Source organism: Equus przewalskii, chromosome 32, assembly GCF_037783145.1.
Source record: "Equus przewalskii isolate Varuska chromosome 32, EquPr2, whole genome shotgun sequence".
Lineage (NCBI taxonomy): Eukaryota > Metazoa > Chordata > Mammalia > Perissodactyla > Equidae > Equus > Equus przewalskii.
This window is the reverse complement of record NC_091862.1, coordinates 16860199-16872912: the sequence shown is the minus strand read 5'-3', so window position 1 is coordinate 16872912 and position 12714 is coordinate 16860199. Positions and strand designations below refer to the sequence as shown.

The 12714-nt window shown below is 49.6% G+C and overlaps 1 protein-coding gene across 1 annotated transcript; it reads right to left on the bottom strand.

The window, feature by feature from the left end:
• Positions 1–3649: 3649 nt before the first annotated feature.
• LOC103548734 (UL16-binding protein 2-like) lies at positions 3650–12714 on the bottom strand. Its single transcript, XM_008516671.2, has 5 exons — positions 12546–12714; positions 8961–9224; positions 8451–8726; positions 7661–7793; positions 3650–5964 (listed from the first exon to the last, which is right to left on the bottom strand). The coding sequence occupies exons 1-4, from the start codon at positions 12622–12624 to the stop codon at positions 7678–7680; spliced, it is 735 nt and encodes a 244-aa protein (XP_008514893.1). The 5' UTR covers positions 12625–12714; the 3' UTR covers positions 3650–5964; positions 7661–7677.

The following is a 12714-nucleotide window of genomic DNA, read 5'->3' as shown; positions in this document are numbered from 1 at the left end:
TGGGGTTGTTCTGCCCACAGAGGATCCAGTCCCACAACCCACAGCTTCCTCAGGGCTTCTGAAGCAGGGCAAGGACTCCTTTGGCCTTAGAGAGCTTGAGTCAGACTTGTTCTGAGGATCCACCTTCCCCTGGGGTAAAATGGCCCCTAAAGGAGTCAGTGAACCTTATGAGAACCAGGTTATCATAATCATTAATATCAACAGTTAAGAACAAGATATACATCACAGAATATTAACTAATGCTGGTGTATTGCTTCCAATTTTCCCGAGCTCTTTCTAATTTGGTCTTCACAGTGTTTCTGTGTAGACACCATCTCCTCTTGCTGGCCTCTGTGATTATGGAAGGGAAGTCGTGTGGAATGGGGCCAGGCTCCTGTTCTTCTCTGCAGAGGAGGGGAAGGGTGACCCATGGAGGACAGCACATCTCCATGCCTGCTCTACACCCAGGCCTTCCAGTGCAGCCTGCTCGCTGGTTCCCACACTGAGGTGCATTTTTGTACTAGGCAGGAATCGCTGAGAGCCATTTTGTAGGCAGACTCCCACCATTCCTTTACTTGGATTATCCTTGTGTTCACAGGACTGGTCCTGTGGGCAGAGGGGCACAGGACACAACAGGGTCAGGAGTCAGAATGCAGATGGATTGCCTCAAAGAGGAGTCTTTGGGAGTGGAGTTGGATTGAGGAAGATATGATGAAATATTTTTTCCATGTTTCCTGATGCAGGAGGATAACATAGAGGATCAATAAAGAGTATCTTAAAAAGTCCTTCTAAGAGCTGGCAATCACCAGGGCCCCTTGGTGCCCTCCAGGTAAGAGGCAGCTCGCTGTGGTCCAGGAGAGAAAGAACAGGTTGAAACAATGGCTGTCAGTCATTAAGGATATTGTTGACTTGAGTTGTGCTCTCTGTTCTTATCACCATCTTCAGGTCTTCAGAAGAGAAACCAGAGTTTGTCTGGGGGCCTGAGAAGACTCTAGGTCAGATCCCCTTGGGGCTAGCCTCTCTCCAGTCTCTGCCCATCTCAGACCCTCCCCACCTTCAGAGTTAGAGAATACCACAATTCAATGCTCTCATGGTTATAGAGCTTCTCCTAGTGGCAACCACTGTATTTGGCCCTGATGGTACAAAGTGAATGAAGGATGTACTTTGCAAAAATTAAAGAAACTAATACATCTATTGAGGGAGACAGACAAATGTATACTTTGTTGGACCACACTGATCAGAGCCTTGAAAACACCCAAGAAGGCATGATTGATTCTCTCCAGGAGGGTGGTGAAGCCTTCATGGGAGATGAATCTTGGGGGAAATAAAATTTAGCCAGGTGGGAAGAAGGGGAAAGTGATTTCTGAGGAAAGAGATGAACACAAACCACAGAGCTTAGGAGTGTTGACAACCATGGATGAGATCAGGATTATTGGACCTTGAGTTATTGAGGAAGAAGATCTTTCAGCGAGGAAAGGTGTCAGAAGAATAGCTGGGAAATATCTGTGGAATCATAGATGCTTTAGAGAGAAAATCCACCAAGTCATCCAGCCCATAATCTATCCATCCATCCCTCCATCACCCATCTATCCACCCATCCATTCTGCATTTCTTACCAGATTCTCTCTCTTTCTGTGTCACTCTCTCTCACACATACACACACACACACAACAAAGAGGGTATTTGTTAGTTTTGGGGCCCAGAGCAAGAGAATGCTCTGCACTTGGGCACATGATTCAGGTGATCCAATGATGCTTGATGTATCAGTGGTAGAGGGATGCTATTTGTTTTTGTTGATTTTTTTTAATGATTGGCGCCTGAGCTAACACCTGTTGCTAATCTTTTTTTTTTCTTTTTTATTCTTCTCCCCAAAGCCCCCCAGTAATAGTTGTGTATTCTAGTTGTAGGTCCTTCTAGTTGTGGCATGTGGGACGCTGCCTCAGCATGGCCTGATGAACAGTGCCATATTTGCTCCCTGGATGCAAACTGGCGAAATCCTGGGCCACTGAGGCGGAGCACGTGAACCCAACCACTCGGCCACAGGGCTGGCCCCCTGTTGACTTTTTTTTCATTTTTCTCATTAGGACAATTTCACATTAGGTTTCATTTAGATGGAAATTTGCTTCTGCCTTCCTCCTGTCCTCCCAGTCACTTGCCTACTTAACCTAGCCTGTGAATTGGTGTTACCAGGCCCTTCCTGGTTTCCTCCTCCCAGGGATTCAACCCAGGCTCCTGTCCCCAGCCCTATGCATGGGAGTCTTTTCCTGACACACAGATCACGTGGACCCACCAAGTCTGAGTCCTGCCCACCTCCACCTCCCATGAGTCCCTTGTCGTCCATCCATCCAGAGCAGGCCTCTGCGGGATGGAGCCTGTAGTGATTCAGTCAGGAATGTTCTATGCTCCTTTGTACCTGTTAACTCACAGAATTTGCTGCTATCCCATGACCTTGTCCTCAAGCAGAGACAGGCCCTGTGCCCTGGTACAGGCCTCTTCCACTTTCTACAGCCTTAGGACACTGGGGATTTACTGACAATTGGTGCTATTCCTGCTCAATTGATGACTGTGTGGGTAGGAGGCCTTTGTCTATTTTTCTCAATAATGGGAGGGAAGGGCTCCATGGATGGGGACAGGGTGGGATTCATGGGCTCTCCCCAGTCCTTACAATAGGCTAAGACCTCCCCAACAGCCAGGGGCCACTGGGCTCCTCACCTCCTTCTCATAAAGAGAAGAATGTGATCAGTGTTCCCCCACTGCAGCTGGCCGGAGTGGTCATAGTGGTGAACTGAGCAGGGATGGGGCTGCATCCGTGGAGTCAGGGATGGTTTGGCCAATCTGCTTGTCCAGGGAAGTGAGCCCCAGACTTCAGAAGACCCCTTCCGCTCTGGCTCCCCAAGGGAATTCAATTTATCAGAGAGGAATGAGCAATAGCATGTATTAGCCCTTGTGTAATAAAAGAGATAAAGAGACACGTTCTATTCCCAATGACCACATGAGGTGTGGAGTGCACAAATATACAAGTGTGATAGTCTCACTGGACTCGGGTGTTAGGACACACAGAATGAGATAATTAAGTGAGCCTGAGGAGGGTCAGGAAGACATCATGGGATATGATATTTCTGTTCATCTTTAAGACAGGACTGGCTCTTGGTTTTGGGAAAGGAAATACCTGACAGAGGAATAAGCCAGAACAGAAAGCCTGGAGGCACGATGGTGAGGACCAGTGAGTAGGTCAGCGTGGTTGTAGCACAGACGAGTGGAGAAGAGCAGATGTCAGGAAGTGAGATGGGACAGGGAGGATGTGTGGGAAATCCCTCCGGCAATCATGAGTTCCAGGCGGAAAATATACTAGGAACGCACAACACACACGCATCCCATAGACGGTTGATCTAATCTCAGAAGGATTGCCAAATTCTTATCTCTGACTATGTTACCTGCCAGGTCCTGCATCCAAGTGAGGGTCAGGATCTGTAACAGTGAATTTGCACACTCCACATTCCTGGCCTTAGCATCCTCTGTCTCTAGAAAAGCCTGGGCTGACCATGCTGATGAGGTCAAGGAGGGAGAAGCTGAGGAAGGCCACAGCACAGAAGGGTGAGAAGGGAACACGGGGGGAGGACCCGCCTGTAGAAAGGAGCCAGATCTGAGGTGGAGACTGGGAGGCGTACAGTTTTATCTTCTCCATGGTATTTATTTAGGTATTTATCTTCTTATATCAAATTCTGAAAACAACTTCTGTCTTAAATCCATTTTTAATAACTTAAAACATGTTTTGAAATAAGAAGAAACTTACAAAAAGTTGGGGCTGCAGTTACAGAAAACTCTCCTCCAGAACCATTTCAGAGCAAGCTGTCACTCTGATGTCCCATCACTGCCAAGTATGTTAGTGCATGTTTCTCACACTAGGGCATCTCCTAGATTGCCAGAATACAGTCATCAAAACAGAATTCACGTTGAGACATTCCAGCCATTTAACCCTTAGATGCCATTCAATTTTCACCAACTTTGTCCTTTCTAGCTCAGGGGTCTGATGGCTTTAGGGATTTTCAGTCTCCTCCTCATGCTGAAGATGTGGGTCAAGTGTGTTTCCTTTGCCCCTTTTGTTGGTCTGTATGATTTTTACAGGAAAGTGGGGAGATTTGTATTGAGGTGGCCACTTTGATTGCATGTCAATCAGAAGTCCTCATTAACACACTTGAAAGATTTAAACTTTTTCATCCAGCCTTTTGGTTGTTTGACTTTTGGCATGTGTTCAGATGATCAAGTCTGATGTAAAGAGAACAGAAATCTTTCATCAACATTTTTAATATATGCTCCTTTTCTCTGGAAATTTAGGTTGTTGCTACATTTTTGCTATGACAACACCACTGCAATAAAGAACCATATAGGTACAGGCTCTTGGGTACATATTTGTAAGACTGGAACGAACACTCAGACTGCTGTGAAGGAGGATGAACATATCTTCCACCTCACTAGATATTGTAAAATCATACAGTATTTTAAGGTTGAGTCATAAAAACAATGCAAGAGAATTCCTGGTGTTCCATTTCCTGTCCACTGGTGAGTGTTGATATATTTAGAAATATTTGTCACTCTCATGGGCATATGAGGGTATCTTCTTCTCCTTCTAATTACAGTATTCTTTTTGTTATTTTTTTAAGATTGGCACCTGAGCTAACATCTGTTGCCAATCTTTTTTTTTTTCTCTTTCTTCTCCCCAAAGTCCCCCAGTACATAGTTGTATATTCTAGTTGTGGGCCCTTCTAGTTGTGGCATGTGGGATGCTGCCTCAGCATGGCCTGACAAGTGGTGCCATGTCCGCGCCCAGGATCCAAACCAGTGAAACCCCAGGCAGCCAAAGCAGAGTGCAGGAACGTAACCACTCAGCCACGGGGCTGGTCCCCTAATAATAGTATTGTTGATTATTTGTGAGATTTTCAATCTTTTCATGGGCTTATTTGCCATGTATTAATTCCTTATATCATTTTCCCCGTATCTTTGAAGAATCAGACTTGTTCCAGTTTATTTCTAGGAGCTCTTTACATATTCTGGATACTCATCCTTTGTCCATGGAGGAATAAAATACCATTTAGAAGTAGAGATGTTTCTGCTGTGAAGACTGACTTCTCACTGAAGGAGGCAAGTCAGGGTGGAGGGATCACAGGACAGTCACTGCTGGGGTGGAGGATCTGGGCTGAAATCAGAAAGATTCTCCTTGTTTAAGTCCCAGAATATTTGCTTGCATCAGGGTGTCAGGATTACGTTTGAGACTGACAGATGTCCTGCTTGATAGATAATTTACAAGTGGTCCTTCAGTTCTCTGTTTCCATAAGTAATTTAGCAGAATCACTGGTTTTACTTACTCCATGATATGGACAAAGAGTGAATGCCACTACACCTCTATTGGGTTATAAAATGAAATTCTGAAATAATTTTTTAAAAAGCAAGATGTTCACTTAAATATCCATGACAGGGCAATAAATTACTGAAGGAAACAATCATAAATATAATCTCATTCTGTTTAAAAGACATGAGGTTGTTTCTCAGGACACAGAAAGAATCCCGGAAGTTCTGCAGTCTCACACGATATTTTTCTGGCAATATCATGTACAAGAACAGGGTCAGGATGTAGAGATGCAGCTGATTTTGCACAACCAGAGAGAAGGTGGAAAATGGTCTCTGGGTTGAGATTCTTGTTCGAGCAGTTCGGAGGCTCAGTGCAGACATCCCAACACTTAGCACCAAGAGAAATGGCCCGATGTTTAGATAAAGTGTCAAGCAGATTATCAGCCAAGTGCATAAAGGGAATGCAATGCTGCATCTCCTTGGTCATCAGGACTCCTGGGGCCTCTGCCTTTGCTGTAGGGGCTGAAACTCCTGGTGGTGGAGAGAGGAAGAGCAGGTGATGGCAAGGCCGCCAACCAGAAGGGAGAGTGGAGGAACGAAGGCAGACACCCAGGGGTTTCTAGGTAGCAACTCCAGCCTCTAAAAGGGAAACAGAAGTTTGTCCCAGTGACTGAGGAAATCCTGGGTTGGTTCTCCTGGGGCCACCCCTCCCCAGTCACCCCCCATGTCAGAATCCCACCCTCACTGAGGGTCATGGGGTTCCCTACCCACGTACCCCCACCCCTGGGTCCTGCACCCTGGGCCAACCGCCTCCCTCCTTTCCCACATGACAGTGTCACCCCCGGGCCCTGCTACAGCACTTTGGGGCTCAGGACTGAAGTGAGTAATGATTCAGTCTGTTCCTGTTACTTGGATCCTGATCCTCCCTCCAGTGGGAAGGCCTAGGGGACCCCGTGGCAGCCCCTGTGCAGAGAGGGGCCTGGATCCTGGTTCCTCCAGCACTGGGAGGGCTGCAGGCAAAGATCCTCTTTCTCCTCCTCTCTAACCTCTCCTCACCCTGCCAGCAGCTCATAGGCCCTGCGTGTGAGGGTGTCTGTCCCACCCCAGCCTTTCCTGGCTCCCCTGAGCTGTGAGTGTTCAACTTCAACAGCAGCTCAGCCCCACCTGTCTCCTGAGTCACCTCTGCTCCAGGCAGCAGCCACTCTGAGCCTCAGGATCTGGGGTCTACAGCATGAGGTTGGCTTCCAGGTGACTGCACCAAGGCTGGGCCAGGATTCCCAGGTGTCCATGGCGAACTGACCTCCTTCCAATCTCATCCTGACAGTCTCTACTGTTCGCCTTATGCCTTACCTGCCATCGCCTAGCCCCCTTTCTGTGGGAACGCAGTCTTAAACTCCAGCTCTTTTAGTTGGATCTGCAAGGCCTCCCCACCCCTGCTCCTGGGATTAGGCCCAGGCCCCTCTCCTCTGTGCATCTGGATGGAGTCCCTTCCCTGTGACACATCCTGGGAGCTGCCCTGCTGCTCTCACCTAACTGCGTGTTTCCCATGCCTTGTGTTCCTGCTGCCTCCCTCCCCAACGTGAGCCCCTCCAAAGGGAGGATCTGGTGTGAGTTAGGCCTGATTTTGCCAAATCTCTTTGGCATCAACAGGCCACCAACCTTGATGTGAACTCCTGTACTTTCCCACTGGCCTCTGACAGTGAGGAGTTAATCAGAACTCAATGTTGAACTTGCCTGAGTAATCGCTATCAAGTAATATGAGGTCTTTGTCCTGGTTAACTCTATATGTCAACTTGACTGGGCTAAAGGATGTCCTGATAGCTGGTAGAACATTCTTTCTGGTTTGTCTGTGAGACTGTTTCCTGAAGAGATTAGTATTTGAATCAGCAGACTGAGTAAAGAAGATGGCCCTCACCAATGAGGGTGGGCATCATCCAATCCACGAGGGCCTGAATAGCACAAACAGGCAGAGGAAGGGCGAATTTGCTCTCAGTTTGAGCTGGGATGTCCTTCTCCTGGCTGGGGACAAGGTCATCGTGCTGCTGGGTTTTGGGCCTTTGGACCTAGACTGTGGCTTATGCCATTGTTTTCCTGGTTGTCAGGCCTCTAGGTAATAATAATTCTCAATTAGTATCTATCTCAATTCCTATCTCTGCATCATCTCCTAATGACCCTGTTCCTCAGGAGAACCCTGGCTATTACAGTCTTCTTCACTTGGTCTCATTTCCAGGATGAGAAGGTTCAGGCTATTTGCCAAGGGAGTGGGAAGTCACTTTTCTCCATTCTCATACCAGGCTATCTGCCCCTTGCTTCCCACTCAATCTGCTCTTGGTACCTGTTACTCTGAAGGACTCAGCCTAAGAGGCCAAGGAGAATAGAGCAGGTGAGGGGCACCAGGAAGATCCAGGCGGTGGGCATGATGGCTGTGGCCCTGGATTGGGCTGTAGCTGGGACCGTGGTTGGTGATGCTGAAATGGAAAAGGAAGAGTGACAGCTTTTGTCCAGACCTCAAATCTCCTCTGAGGAGACTTCTCCTCAGCCCCTGCTGCCCCAGACAACTATAATGCAGACATTTTCTACCCTTACGCTGTGGCAGCCGCTGTGACAAGTCCTGAGGTAGGAAGGGAGAGAGGAGCTGGGCCCTGTGCCTAAGAGACTTATGCAGCTAATGGGGAAAGCAAGGGTGACAATGTGACCAGTCCTTCCTGCTGTGACCGAAGGGGAGGTGACACATGAGGATGGTGGTAGAGAAGTCCTCTCAGTTTAAATTTACGGTGGTATTGAAGGATTTCCAGAAAGAGGCCAGGTGAGATGAGAAAGAAAAGTGAGGCTAAGAAGAGGGAACAGTAAGAAGAAAAGATCTGGAAACAGAATGATGCCCTCATGTTTGGGGTCAGCCAGAAATCCACGGTGAGTGGACGAGAGGCATGTGCAGTGAGGAAGAGATGCCAGGAGTGAGAAGGGAAAGGATGGATGGTAGAACCAACCCATGGCCACTATTCTCCTAAGAAGAACTCACCATGGATGGATCACCCTTTCACATACACACACACACACACACACGCACGATGGGGTAGGTCGATCTCATTTAAAAAGAGGCACAACTTCCTCCTTCTCTCCGTTACCTGTTGTCTCCAGCATTTTCTCCCAGTGCTTCAAAAATTGCTCAAGCCACTTGCTACAGTCTCCATTTGAGATCTTTATGAGCAACTTGGTTATATATCTATCATTGGCCAATGTCCCTTGCAATAGTTCGCCTCCAGGTTGAACCACTGTCCACTTTCTGTTCTCTGAGTCAAAGAGGAGGGATATCTGTCCATTGAAGCCAAACTCCCAGGATCCGCTGGTGTGTCCATTGGCTTTACACTGGCACAGCATCCTGCCCTGCACGGGGAGAGGGTCTGTCCCCCATGGAAAGAGGTCAGCGTCTGGTCTTGAGAAATTCTTTCCCCCTAACCCTCCCCAGCATCCACTCTCTGGGCCCCTTTGTATCTCCTGGTCCTGCTCTGTGTTCTATGTCTGCTCTGGCTGCTGAGTCTCCTGTGTGGGACCAACTTCCAATTTTTATGTAAACACCATAGCTCCCTAACCCTACGGAAACTGTTCTACTTCTGCCCTGAGCCTTTCAGACTCACCGCTGGTTGTGGCAATCTCTGGTTTAATGTCAAGCAGTATCTTTCTGAGCTCTTCCACCAGGTCTGTCAGAGCTTCTGACTGTTTCTTCCAGGCCTCTGTATTGTTCACCTTCATCCCCAGAGGACCGATGGGTTGGAACTTCTTGCTACCACAGTCATAGGACAGAAACTTGTTCCCACTGACCTCGCCTTGAACCTCACACCAGGGTTGTCCAAATCTGGGCTTAGGAATGACAGTGATGGTATAGGAAAGAGCATGATTCTCTGTGAAGGAAAAACACAGGTGAGCTTTGGACTTGGGTGAAAAGAGTTCCTAGGCATTGCCCCCATCTCTGTGACAGCCAAGGGCTGGGATGGCAGAGTAAGGACTGCCCCTGCCAGGCCCCTCAGCCTCACAAGTTAAAGGCCAGTGCTCCTCCCTTGCTTGAGGTGGAGGAGGAAGTCTCTGCCTGGGAAGATACCACATATCCAGAGACATCCTCTCTGCATACCAGGCTGATACCCAGCATCAGTCAGCCCATAACCTTTCCAGGGACGTGACTGGCATCCACGGAGGAAAAGCCTAGATACCAGAGGATTGTCAGAACCTAGCCCAATCCAACCTCTCATGTCCTGTGGGGACATGAGAGAGATTATAGGAGGCTGCTCCTGAGGAAACCGGATCACCTTGGGGGTGGGGAGAGGATAGAACCCAACGTTGGAGAAGAGAGTTTGCAATTATGGGTCACAGGATTTAGCAAGGTGCTGGGAGATGGTGCTTGTCTGCTACTAGGATGGCTTGGAAGTTTCAAAAAAGGGATTGCCCACATCATTGCATGACATAGAAAACCCCGAATTTCTGAGGCAGGGGGTAGAGGAAGGGCTCAAATGTCTCAGAGAAGTGCACATGTCAGGGTGGATACAATATGAAAAGACAGAAAAGTGTCCAGTCAGCTGTGCTCCGTGGGAAAGCCTGAAGAACTCTGTTTCCCAAGCCTGTGAGGAAAGCATGGATGAGAAGGGCAACAGAATGCTCAAATAGCTCAGTAATTACTTTTCCTGAAGGTCAGGAATGGCGGTAGGAGATGGCGTTCCCTGACTAGCCTTCTAGAGGTAATAAGGATGGAACACGTTGAATTAATAGATGCTGGGTGGAGGTGCTCTATGTCAGGAGCAAAGTGGGTGCAATGATCAACATGATTAGGAAGAGCAGAACCCCAGCCAAGACCTCAACCACAGAGAGCTGTGACTACGGCTAATAGAACGGGGCGATCCTACAGGCAAAATGGATGGGCTGGCAAGCAGTTCACTCACTAGTGGATTTACATATTTAAAGCAAACAAAGACAAAACACAAGGATGGATGATCAGGGGGCTGAAAGCAGCCATCGAACAAAAAGTCTGGATCCTTTGCCCTGTTTCTGGAACTAAACCACTTCTCAGAACCCATTACTAGAAGGAGAGGCCAGATTCCAATGAGGAGGGATCTAACAACAGACCAGGAAGTGCAGAAGTCTTTCTGGCCTCCCCCAAAGAGCCATATGGCTGTTTACTCGGGTAAGTGTGCACTGGGAAGCAGAAGTGACCCACACACCCAAATTGGACCTCGTGTGTGAATTAACACCATCGTGGGGATCAGAACCATCATCATGGGCCCCTGTTATTGAAGTGGTGCACAGGGGGGCCAGAAACGAATAGATACTTGTCCCAGGTCCTGTCACAGTGGTGTCATTGGCCTACAGATCCACGCAGTGGTCATTTCACATTCCCCAGATTTGTAACAGGAATGAAAAATCAATATATTTTTTGAGTTACTTGTGGGGTGAGGGCTACATAGTAGGGAGTTCAAGTACAGCCTTCTCACACTGTCTTCCCTTTGCTCTAAATAGAATGTTAGAACAGGATCTTATCCTGGATTAGAACCCACCTCAAAACCTTAAAGGCTGCAGGGCCGTGATCCCCATCCTCTGTCCATTTCTGAACAGCTTGGTCTGAAGACTCTTTGTAAATGGCTCTATACTAAATATTTCAGACTTTGCAGACCATAGGTCTGTTGCAACTACTCAACTCATGGCATTCCTGATTGGAGGATCATGACACAGGCCCATAGGGCCAGAAGCACAGGCCATGCTACTGGCAGAGGGAAATTCCCGCCATTGGAAAGTGGCTCCTGGGTGGTCCTGAGGCCTGGCAGAGATGAGCCCTCTGGCCGTGAGATATCAGAATTGCCCGTCAGGAGTGTCACTACATCAGACAGGCCCGGTGGGCATAAGATAGAAGCAATTCTTCTGGCATTGGCATGAGCAGGCCACAGGGAACAAATAACGTGCACAAGTAGGTGGCCCAGATCCTGACACCAGAAGTGTTGCATCCCACCTGTGGCTTCATGGAGTGTCCCTTATCATCCCTTTAGACAGAGGAATCCACTCTACAGAAAGGAAGGGAGCAGGGCCCACACCTGTAGGACCCATATCCTGTCACATTCACTCCACCCAGAGCCACAGGCAGGACAGGGTGCCTTTCTGGCTCCTCAGCACACAGCTGAGGCTCCTTGGAGATGATTCCCTAGGGGACAGGGCACCCATATCAGGGACCCTGCATATACTCTAAATCTGGGGCCAGCAAAATAAGTCAGAGGCCATATCTGGGCCCCCATCCTTTGCATATTGTCTCTGGCTGCTTTTGCATTTGAGGTGATTAGGGTCACCATGAATGGGAAGGTGTTGGAGGTCCTGGGGTGCATGGGACCGGCTGAGATGGGCGGTGAAAGGATATGAGTTGGGGTGGAGGAGTAGGCACTCCTGAGGGACAGTGGCCGAGGCTTCACATGGGGTGAGCCACGGCCAAGCGCGCTGGGAAGTGCCCAGTGGAAGACAGGGGACAGGATGGAGGCTGTGTGGGGAGAGCTGTGCGAGCACAGGAGGGCAGGCAGCGTCTGGGGTTTGCCTCCCTTGCGGGAAGGCCCGTCCAGGCCACGCCCCGGGGCGCCAGGTCTGGGTTCGGGCTTTCCGAATGCCGGCCGCCAGGCTGGGCCCCAGCCGATTCAGGGGCTTTCCCTCCCCGCCCTCCCCCGCTCTCGCTCCTCCCATTCTCTCGCATTTCTCTGCTTCCAGTTTCTAGCTTCTCCAGCTTCTCTTTTTAAATCTTGGCACCTGGGCTAACAACTGTTGCCAATCTCTCTTTTTTTTTTTTTCTGCTTTATCTCCCCCCCGCCCACCCACCCCCCCCCCGTACACAGCTGTATATCCGAGTTGCAGGTCCTTCTAGTTGTGGGATGTGGGACGCTGCCTCAACGTGGCCTGACGAGCGGTGCCATGTCCGTGCCCAGGATCCGAACCCTGGGCCGCCGGAGCGGAGCGCCCGAACTTAACCACTCGGCCAGGGAGCCAGCCTCTCCCGCATTCCTTATTCGCCCAAGTCGCCTCTTTTCGGGACCTCCCCTTGCCCCTATGGTGACAATCACCCCCCAGCGGCCACCAAAGTGGAAAGGAGCCCGCTGAGAGGACTTGAGCAGGGGACGGCGGTACCACTGGCGAGAGGATTCTCGAACTCCGGTGCCCGAACCGCCCCCCCCCGCATCCCCTCGAAGCTTCCATCCCGAACTCACCGCCGCGCGCCGTCCGGGGACAGTCCTGCAGCAGGAGCAGGAGGACGAACGCGAACTTGGAGCCTGCAGTCCGCGCCATCGCTACCTGCAGGCGGACGGGGACACACAGCGTGGTCACCGATTGTCGGGCAGGGAACGAGTCACTGTCCTTTGGGGCCTCAGTTCTTAA

Excerpts from the sequence above, each read along its gene's own strand:
- LOC103548734 (XM_008516671.2), bottom strand. The coding sequence starts at position 12,624 with ATGGCGCGGACTGCAGGCTCCAAGTTCGCGTTCGTCCTCCTGCTCCTG. Across the intron at positions 9,225-12,545 it reads TCCCCGGACGGCGCGCGGCG|AGAATCATGCTCTTTCCTAT; the intron begins GTGAGTTCGGGA and ends TTTCCTTCACAG. Across the intron at positions 8,727-8,960 it reads AGAGATTGCCACAACCAGCG|ACCCTCTCCCCGTGCAGGGC; the intron begins GTGAGTCTGAAA and ends CATGGGGGACAG.